The 10455-nt window shown below is 41.3% G+C and overlaps 1 protein-coding gene across 1 annotated transcript; it reads left to right on the top strand.

Moving 5' to 3' along the window:
* serinc2 (serine incorporator 2) lies at positions 1 to 9716 on the top strand. Its single transcript, XM_030064408.1, has 10 exons — positions 1 to 112; positions 1718 to 1879; positions 3298 to 3485; positions 3643 to 3722; positions 5174 to 5311; positions 5532 to 5701; positions 6661 to 6751; positions 7053 to 7206; positions 8307 to 8522; positions 8817 to 9716. Exons 1-10 carry the CDS (start codon positions 74 to 76, stop codon positions 8953 to 8955), a joined length of 1377 nt encoding a protein of 458 aa, XP_029920268.1. The 5' UTR covers positions 1 to 73; the 3' UTR covers positions 8956 to 9716.
* Positions 9717 to 10455: the final 739 nt, after the last annotated feature.

The raw sequence follows: 10455 nt of genomic DNA, 5'->3' as shown, positions 1-10455 counted from the left end.
CGAGTTCCTTCCTCGAGTTTCCAAGTTGTCTTCGGAGTTTGACTGCAGTTGGGATTTGGGAGTTTAAGTAAAAATGGGAGCTTGTATGGCATTGTGTTCACTCGCCAGCTGTGTAAGTATTTATTGACCAGAATTGTGTAATAGTGACATAAAATACACAAGCGTAAACAAAGTAGTTTTGTGTCGGAAAATGCACAATACCTGCCCTAATACCTCGGAGGGACCGGAGTGTGAAAATCTATTGAAAAGTCGGACAGTTTACCACTGACCAACTTTATAGGCAAATGTAGGCTACGTGCATCTTAAAACAGATATTAAAGAAATGTTCCTATGGCGTTGAGGTCTTCTAGTAAATACGGCACTAACCTGACGGATCAAGCAACGCTGAAAATCTCAGATTTTTGAACTTTCTCACATTGCCGATCCCGCCTTTCACTGCTGTTTTTATAGAGAGATATTGTGCTAATCAGCGGCTCATCAACAATAAAAGTTTGTATTTTGCTGAAAGAAGTACTGCTTAGGAGTATTACATGTATGCCGAACTAAAGAATGCATTATATTGTTTTGGGAAATGTCTTAACATTTTTTCTACGAATTCTGTATTTTTGTCAGTAAGTAAGTAACTACCGAAATGCCAGATTTCTGAATGCGCTTTGGAGTGGTGTTCCTTTAGAGAAAAAGAGGAACACCGTAGCGAAGTTTACAAACGTATTGACGGGCAACTTTTTCTATAAACTTCATATGACATGAATAGCCATTGTAGCCCAATGAATGAGTGACCAAAAAGAAATATCATAATGTATACCTGATAGACCTGCTGGTTGAGGGCTTATATATACATGTATGTTTCGAAAAGCCGCGATTTCCGGGTTTCAGCCAGTGCGTCATTGTATTGAAATCACTATAAAATTACAACAATATTCCCACAGGGGAATACATTGTGACTGGTGCTCATTAGTACCTGCTACTTTATAGTAGTTTTTTAATCTTCTATGACATCACTTAGTTCATAGTGACCTATTTTTTAGTCTCCCATGGCGTCCCTATAATTTCCATATAATTAAGAACTTGTTTTTGTGTGGCTGTGATATTTTTATAGTAACTTTGAAGAATTTGTTGTAAGATTTCAGCAGCTCATTTGTATAAGTGTTGCCTCTTGTCAAGGCAGCTGGTGTAAGATTTTGTCAGGGCCTATGGTTTACTCTCTGAACCATGCAATCTAGATTCTTCCTCGTCATGGCTGCAGTGTTTACACCCAAGGCTTGTGTTGTGTACTCTGGTGCATACTCATATTTAGTTAAGGCTGGCTGATCTCACCTCTCAGTCTCCGCCTCAGTGGCTCCCACACCTCCCTCAGCAGTCTGCCTGCATTACGGAGGAATCCTCTGTGATCGCGTTCACAAAGCTTGATGAGACAGGGGAAGAGGGAAAGATTTGTCATGATGGCAGCCTCAATCACAGGGCTGATTATTGCCAGTGTAAATCATCACTTGTCTCTGCTCATCTAGAAGAACACAGAGGAAAAAGGCAGACAGTTCCCCTGTCATTAGAGACACTGTTCTGTTTTTTTTTTCCTTGCATCCACAGTCAAGTGCAAGCCATGCATACATTACCCTGATTATCCCACACCCCAGAGCCCCATCCCTCACTTTTACAAAGTATGAATCCTTGTGTATGGCTTGCTAATTGTGTCTTCGCTTGCCATGTCTCTCTCCAGGCGTCGTGTTTATGTGGCTCGGCCCCCTGCCTCCTGTCAGCATGCTGTCCTTCAACATACAACTCCACAGTGAGCCGCCTGGCCTTCTCCTTCTTTCTGCTGCTGGGAACTCTGGTGTCGGTCATCATGATTCTGCCAGGGATGGAGACGAAGCTAAAACAGGTAAATAAGTTTAGGCTGGAAGAAATGCATTAGTGGTATTAGTAGCAGCAGAACTTACAAAGGGACAAGACTCAGATTTGTGCACTCTGAATTGGAACTATTAAAAACATAAATATGTTCGTAATGTGTAACAACAATAGTGAGGCTGTGTCAAATGACAACATGTGAAATTTTGCATAACTGAAGATGCTATCCTGGGATATTGGATATATTGTCATTGCAGCATGTGCACATACAAAATACAACAATTCAGTATATTGCTGCCGCCACATGAAAACCTTGTATCTCCAAAACCAGTGGCAGCTTTGATTTAGTTTTAGTCTTGCTCTTTTGACTGTGTTTTAGTCCCGTTTTAGTCATTTGAATTTGTTTGGTTTTAATCTAGTTTTTGTCGACAAAAGCATCAGCCACTTTAGTTGATGAAATCGAATTCCACAGAATCATTTTTCACATTTTTTCTCTGTAAAGTCTACATTAAGTTATCTGTTAGTGTCCTTGATACACAAGTTGATCTACATTCCTCATCATAGCTGCTTGTATTTTGTACTGAGCTTTTGTGTTTATATTGCACTTTTATATTGCACTCCGGTTGCGCCTCCAGAGTGTGTCGAAGTGTCCTTGAGCAAGATACTGAACCCCTCACTGCTCCTGATGGACAGCTAGGCGCCTTGCATGGCAGCCTCTGCCGTCAGTGTGTGAATGGGTGAATGTGAGGCAAAAACATTGTAAAGTGCTTTGAGTGGTCAGTAGACTAGAAAAGCGCTATAGAAATGCAATCTATTTACCATTCCATTTAATAACAAAAGTAAAGTTAGACCATATATCTGTTCCCTTCCAAGCTGAGGTCAGGAACTGTGTTTTTATTCGTCTGTTTCACGCATTTTCATCTCTTTTTTTATTTGTTGACAATAATGTTGTATTTTGTGCTAGGTTTTTTTTTTTTTTTTTTTTTTTAACAAAGTTTCACTGTTATGTTTTGTCTTGTTTTCATTGTGGACAAAAGTGTCATTGAATAGTTTCAGTCAACAAAACCAACACTGTGAGACACGTCATGGTGTGAGAAAAGAAACTTAGCGTTAGATACACCTAGATTCACCCTGCCAAGTATTTGGACAGGTTTCACAAGGTCCCAGGTGGCTTAAGTTCCCCAAATCACATACTATTGTTGTCATCCTTCAAAGAAAAACATGGAAAGAAAACAGGCATTTGCAATGGTTTTAATCAGCAACAGCAATATCCTTTAACCAGTTGTACAAGATGAATGAAATATGTTTTTATTATTTATTCAGGGAGTCCCATGGAGACGGGATCTTTTTTTCAGTATATTCCAATATCACAAAGCATTGCAGTTGACCTGATTTCAGACCTCCTCTGTCTTTGGCCTGCTATTTTGTGTGCTTAACACATTGCATTATCAGATTCCAGGCTTCTGCGTGGGCGGCTCTTCAATACCCGGCATAGAGAACAAGGTGAACTGTGACATCATCGTCGGCTACAAGTCTGTGTACCGCATGTGCTTCGCCATGGCCTGCTTCTTCTTCCTCTTCTCCATCATCATGATTCGTGTGCGCAGCAGCAAGGACCCCAGAGCCGCCATCCAAAATGGGTTCGTACTGAGCACTGCAGCCTCCATCCATCATGCCCCATTTTAATAAGAGTATGTTGCACTCTGGTGGCCAGATGTGGGCACTGCACCTCAGTGACTGTGTTGACATTGTGTTGGAGATGCTTTAAGTACCTTTGTTGTCATCTGCTTTCCTCAGCTTCTGGTTCTTCAAGTTCCTCGTACTGGTTGGCATCACTGTGGGAGCTTTCTTCATCCCAGATGGGACCTTTAACACAGGTATAAAGCCTGCACCTGTATGTTGCTGCCAACCAGTCCTAAGTATCCTAGGCGAGGCTAAATTTGGTCTTGTAGTTTTATCATTAAAATGGAAAAATTTATTTGGAAGCCAGGATTACATGAGAGGAGAATTCAGGACCAGCTGATTGTTTGGTGACCTAATAACTTGTCTAACAAATAAGAATATATTGTCTTTCATCATTACTCCACATTTTCCTCAAAATTTAGTTGCAATATACCGTATTTCCCCAATTAATCGCCCAGGCGTTTAATACGCAAAATCAACTTGGACCCCAGGCGTTTAAAAGAACCAGGCGGCTATTCGCTGCAGGCCTTTATTTATTTTTGCACAGACCTGCACCAGGCCATTATTGTGATGACAGTTACTGTCCAACATATTTATAGTCGGTTGATTTAAGATTACGTTACACCCTTTTTTCTATAGCTAGCTCTCTTATTTTGACAGAAAACGGAAGTGCCGCACAGTTATTGTGCGGCTAACTGTTTACTTCTGCAAAAATAAGGTGAATAGCCTTATTTTGGGTTTACCTCAATATAATGCAAATAATCGCCCCGGCGGTTATTCGGGTGGGTGTTTAATATGCAAAATGGGTGCAGACCCCAGGCATTTAAAAGAACCAGGCGGCTATTTGCAGCTGGGCAATTAATTGGGGAAATACGGTAATTGAGTCTGGAAGAAGTTGTGATGTCACATGATATAAGATCAGAGATTTTGACCAGTGATTTTGAATGTTTGACCCTTTTAATACAATGTACCCACCTTTTACATTGAAACAAACCATTTTGCAAATCATTTTGCAAATCATGCAGGGGTACCAATGATAATCACAGAACTGATAATTGGTTGTGGAAAGCAAACATTTCCATTGGGACTAGACCCAATTTCAAGTCATCAAAACACAACAGCGCTGCTGCTTTTAGGAAAATAACGTGGGTGACTTTATTTCGGTGATGGAATACTGGTGTGAAGAAAGTTTGAAGTCTCTGAGAATTCATTTTCAAATTGGAGTGGAATAAATGGAGACTGACGGCTGGATAAAAGGGATGAAAAATGATATTGCAGTTCTAAAATATGACTGCATGCTTCTTGAAAAGATTAGCAGAAATGTGAAGTTTATACATCTTGTAGATATTATGCTAAACATGCAAAATCACTGGTGTGGTCTGCAGCCACGAGCAGGTTTCATTCAAACCAAACGCTACAGCAGGTGATTTCAGTAACACAGGTTCAAGCAGAAAGGGAGAGCTGGTGTGTGAAATGAGCTGCCGTGGTGTTTTGTTGGAATGAAAACCTGCAGCCTCTTGGGTCACAGTGGCACCTGGCTGCAGAGAGTCCACCACCTCAGGATTTAGTGAACCGATGCCCCTGTCATTGCAAAGCTTGGTCGCCTTCTAGAGAAATGCTGTGAGCAGTTTCTGTCTTGTTCCAGTGTGGTATTACTTCGGAGTGGTGGGCTCCTTCGTTTTCATCATCATCCAGCTCATCCTCCTGGTGGACTTTGCTCACTCCTGGAACCAGTCCTGGCTGGAGAAGGCCGAGAACGGAAGCCCTAAGTGCTGGTATGCAGGTAAAACCCAGGATAGTAATGATTACCTTACATGTAATAATACTTTTCCAATATTTGACAAATATTAGGCTTTTAAGAAAAAATAATGAAGTAACCCTCGTTCAATCAAATCAACCTATCATCACATTGAACTGCCAGATGCTGCTTCACCAAATTAACAGTTCTCCATCTACTTTTATGATAGTAGATAGTATGATAGTTTTTTCTTTTTCTCTTGCAGCTCTTTTGTTCTTCACCATCCTCCAGTATGCTCTGGCCTTTGCTGCTGTGGTGCTTTTCTATTTGTTCTACACCCAAGGTGATGACTGTACAGAGCACAAGGTCTTCATCAGCCTCAACCTCATTTTCTGTATCATCGTGTCCATTGTGTCCGTGCTGCCCAAAGTCCAGGTGATGCACACACTTTCTGACCCTTGTTTCATGACTCAACCGGTAGCTTTTGAAGGCTGATACCAAGCTTTTGTAACGGAAGCAGTTGATTTTTTTTTTTTTTTTTGACAGTATTCAATATCATGACGTGACCACTGTCATGTCTAGAAATGAAAGAAAAATTACAAATATTCAATGTTTTTCCCTCTCAGTTTTCTATTGTTGGCAGGATGGAAAAGGATGAAACAGCATTTTGACTAAAGAACACTAAAATAATAATATAAACATATGCATACATGCCAAATCAAAATGATCTCAAGGCCTTCTCATACACAGCCAGTGTAGTGTTGATCAGTTCTACAGTACATCTGTGGATGTCATCAGCTAGCCAGGAAAATGTTTTGTCGGTAAGCTATTAGGGGTGTAAATCACACATTTCATCAAAATTGATATTATATTGATTTTTCAGGACAACAGTCTGATATTTGCCTGTATCATGAAGTCTGCCACAATGAGATTTCATTTCAGTGCAGTTTAGGGGCCTGCGATCAGTTACATCTCTGTTAACTCACAACAGGCAACTAAAACATGATTAGTTTTTGTTTATGAGCTCTTCCAGACATAACAAAACAATCTGTTCTTTTTAATGAAAATGAAAAATAGACTTTGGAAAACAAATTATTCTTTTTTATAGAGAGACTATTAAAAGACCATCTGTTGTTCACTATAAGGTGCTACATTTCTCGTGTTTAAGTGCAAATGTTCAGTTCATTTCAGGACCCTTTGATGATGACCTTTTACAAACATAATGCATAATGCTATTTAAAAAATGATACGCATCGATGATATTGATTTACTGATCATTTAATCTACATCGTGCCAGATGGATGGATTGTTACACCCCTTTTGGCTAAGAGATTGTGACACGTTTATTTTTGACTTGTTTATTTTTCTATGTGCATGATGTCATTTCTCCACAGGAGGCTCAGCCTTCCTCAGGCTTGCTGCAAGCCTCCCTCATCTCCCTCTACACGATGTACGTCACCTGGTCTGCCATGACCAATAACCCCAGTAAGTCCCATGACAGTGAGTCACCACACAATTGCGTTTAGTTAAGGGCCTGAATCAGGTTTGTTGACTGAGAGAAGGGGTGCATGGAAATGAAGGAAATTCTGTGAAAGCATGTAAACTGCTGTTTTGCTCCTCTGTTTTTGGACCTAGACTTTTGTGATTCACCCCAACCACCCTGATAGTGAAATAATTACTTAATCTGTGTCCTATTAGAATTTCATTATAATATACGTGCTGTTGTATTGTCCACATTATCACTCAGCAAGGTTTTCTATCATGTGCTTAATGTGTCCTGCCGCAGACCGCAAGTGTAACCCCAGTCTGCTGAGTCTCGTCAACACCAGTCCAACACCGGCACCTGAACCAGCACCTACCCAAGCTCCCAACGTCCAGTGGTGGGATGCACAGGGCATTGTGGGATTGGTCATCTTCTTCTTCTGTACTCTCTACGCCAGGTAGGTCACAATGACGGGTACCCTTCTTTTTTTTGTGTTGATTGTACTTCTCATCCTGATTTGCTTTCACAGGCACACTGTGGGGACTGTCATATTTTATGTAAGCCTGTAATGCGTGCATGTACTTCATACATTCACTGCTTAGCTTCATCCAATTCTCATTGTATCCTCACAAATCCATTTAAACAATGCTGCCATGCATGGTAGTCATGTGAAAAGACAAATCTAAATGGATATTTGTTCATTAGAATTGAGATTTCCCTTTTTTTCCTTTGTTGGAAACCTCATGTTATTACCAGCAGGGGTGTGACATTAGTTTAGCATGCTACTTTTGGGGGAGAGGACGCCTCCACCTCCATTTTTGGAACCGGCTTGGATTTGCTAAATCCAACACCCCTCAAAGCACCATCAATTGCGGCATTTACAAAGGATTGGTTCAACGGGATGTAAAACAACACACCAGCTTAATCATGTTCAAAAGAAGCGCCTCAAAGAACAAGCTGAAAGCTTAAAATTTAATGGTTTTCTCAGAGTGCCTCATTGAGAACAGCCAAACAGCCGGCGGGGCTGACTCAGTCACTGCTGGCCAAGTCAATTGAGAGAAAGACTTCTGGAAAGAAAAGCAAATACTGGCTAAAGGTAATGGATGCTACTACGGCTTAACTTATAAGCTTTGCACTCGCTATGCAGAGTTTGCACGTCGCACATGAAAAATGTCCTAATGCCTATTATCAGTCATGAAAATGTCTGTAAATATTGTGATATGTTACTTTGTTCATAATGCTCACCCCTGGTTCACGTCAAGACTGGGTCCAGTGCTGATACCATGAGCCACAAGATGCATGTTAAAGGGATAGTTCACCCATTTTGAAAAATGTGATATTATGTCACTTTGCCCCCAGCTGTTCTGTAGGACAGTAGTGGTGCTCATTTCCTCTCATTGTTACTGAGTGCTGGATACTGGCCAGATGCTCCAAATGCTAATTAATCTGCCCTTTAATGGCCAGTGGTAAGGATTAAATCTTGATTTGAGCCCATTGCTGCTCACACCCCGTCATACCCTGTCTCAAGGTGAGCCCTTGTCCTCTGGTCCCCAACAGCATCCGCTCCTCGAACAACGCCCAGGTGAACCGGCTGATGCAGACAGAGGAAGGGCAGGGTCTGGCTGCTGGGTACGAGTCCGCCACCGGGGAGGACGGAGTCCACCATGCTGTGGACAACGAAGAAGATGGAGTCACTTACAGCTACTCCTTCTTCCACTTCAGCCTCCTGCTGGCCTCGCTCTACATCATGATGACCCTCACCAACTGGTACATGTAAGTGTCCTCCTTTGGTTTTTCCTTTTACATCTTGGAAGTACGCTCAAGATTGAAGAGATGAAGAGAGATGAAAACGTAATGATCCCAATGGCGACACATAGCCATTTTAACAGCCAAAAGGAAGATTATACAATGGGAATAAAATGGGAATATAAAAAGATTAGAGGGTCTGTTAGCTTGGTGCCATCTTTTAGAATAATGAGTTGAAGACTCATCTAATCCTAGCCTTCTTTTAATGCTCTCCCAAGACTGTGACTTCCCTCTCACCTTGTTTTTTTTTTTGTTCTCCAGGCCGGACAGCGACTACCAGGCCATGCAGAGCAGCATGCCGGCCGTCTGGGTGAAGATCAGCTCCAGCTGGCTCGGCCTCGCCCTCTACCTGTGGACCCTGGTGGCCCCGCTGGTCCTCCCGAACCGAGACTTCAGCTGAAACACCTCAAGTCAGTTACAGAGCTTCTTGCCGTTTGTACCACTAAGAGCAGATAGTTTTAGCTTTGAAGTGACCTGCTTGATTGTTTCTTTCAAGATCGGGTTCATATTGCAATGTGCTTTACTTTCCACCTCAGGGCATCGGATATGCCAGCCAGTCACTGATTGTTTGCGGTTTTATTCAAAATGATCTGTCTTGATCTTTTGCAGAAATATAGGAATGGCTGCTGAGTAAGCTTTAATCAGGCATGCCTTTTTTTTTTTTACCTCAGGTTATTTCCCACCTACAGCTAGAAGATATTAAAATTTAGGACACTATATATCTTTATATGAAACGATAGAATGAAATTTGGAAGATCCTCAAGGGGATTTTTTCCAGTGTGCCTTTTTAATTTTTTTTTACTGCCTTTCCGTTGTATTCTTTAATCATTCTGCTTAAGTCAGGCCTTTACAGCTGTGTTAAGCGTCTGTCTAATCATTGGATATTAAGCTGGCATTTCCTTTGTTCTAGTTACACACTGTTATTGAACATTTTGCATTATATTAGCACCTAGTTTTCTCTTGACGTGCCTTGTATAATTTGCACTCAACACTTATTCAGAGGGACCAGTTTTATACTTCTAATTTTGTATACTTTTACATTATCTTTTGTTTTGTTTTTTGAAAACAATGCTCAGTTTTAAGTGTATAGTTGCTTGTTGATATGTAGTTTATTTCATTCTAATCAATAAAGTTGCCAGTCTCTGGCCAGTTGTCTGTGAATGGGAGTGTGATGTTTGCACTTGGCTAATCAAGCTGCCCTGTAGGTGGGACTATTGTTCCTCAAAATAGACATTTTCCGACTTTTCCTTGTCACTGTAAGAGCCATGCTGTGTTTCACTGCCTGCCATTGTTGTGGACTTATACACACTTTGAGACTTGTACAATAATCTTTTCTTTTCATACATAATAACCTTTAAACCAGCCTGTTTCCTCTTAAAATCTTTCCGAAACAGCAAGTCTGGCCAGCAGGGATTTCCAGCAAGTTGCCTGCCTCCCTACACCCTGGACTGATCACATGATCCTGCTAAAATGTGATTTACTGTTCTCTCAGTGCAGGATTCCCCTGTGCAATGCACACATACACGCACACACACACACACACTTGGCAAGTAATGTAGAGGGAATGTGCTTTTCCCCTATCACAAGATCAGCATGCGCAGGGGGGGTTGAACACAAAACTTATTCATGGCGTTGGGAGGGAGCACAAATGAGTCGCCTTACTAAATCAAAGTTGCTTGACTAGTTCGGCTACATTGTAACACACACACACACACACACACACACACACACAGATTACACAAATGGTCATGGTCATATTCAGTGGTGACAGGAAACCTCTTTGGCTGTCCCACTTGTCTATTTTTACACAGCAAACATGCCACTTCCATTGCATTATGATCCATTACAACATTATAATCCCATTAGAAGCTGTAGTACATTTTCCTGCCATATAATCATC

This window comes from Myripristis murdjan, chromosome 11 (genome assembly GCF_902150065.1).
Source record: "Myripristis murdjan chromosome 11, fMyrMur1.1, whole genome shotgun sequence".
Taxonomy (NCBI): domain Eukaryota; kingdom Metazoa; phylum Chordata; class Actinopteri; order Holocentriformes; family Holocentridae; genus Myripristis; species Myripristis murdjan.
This window is presented reverse-complemented; position numbering and strand designations above follow the sequence as displayed.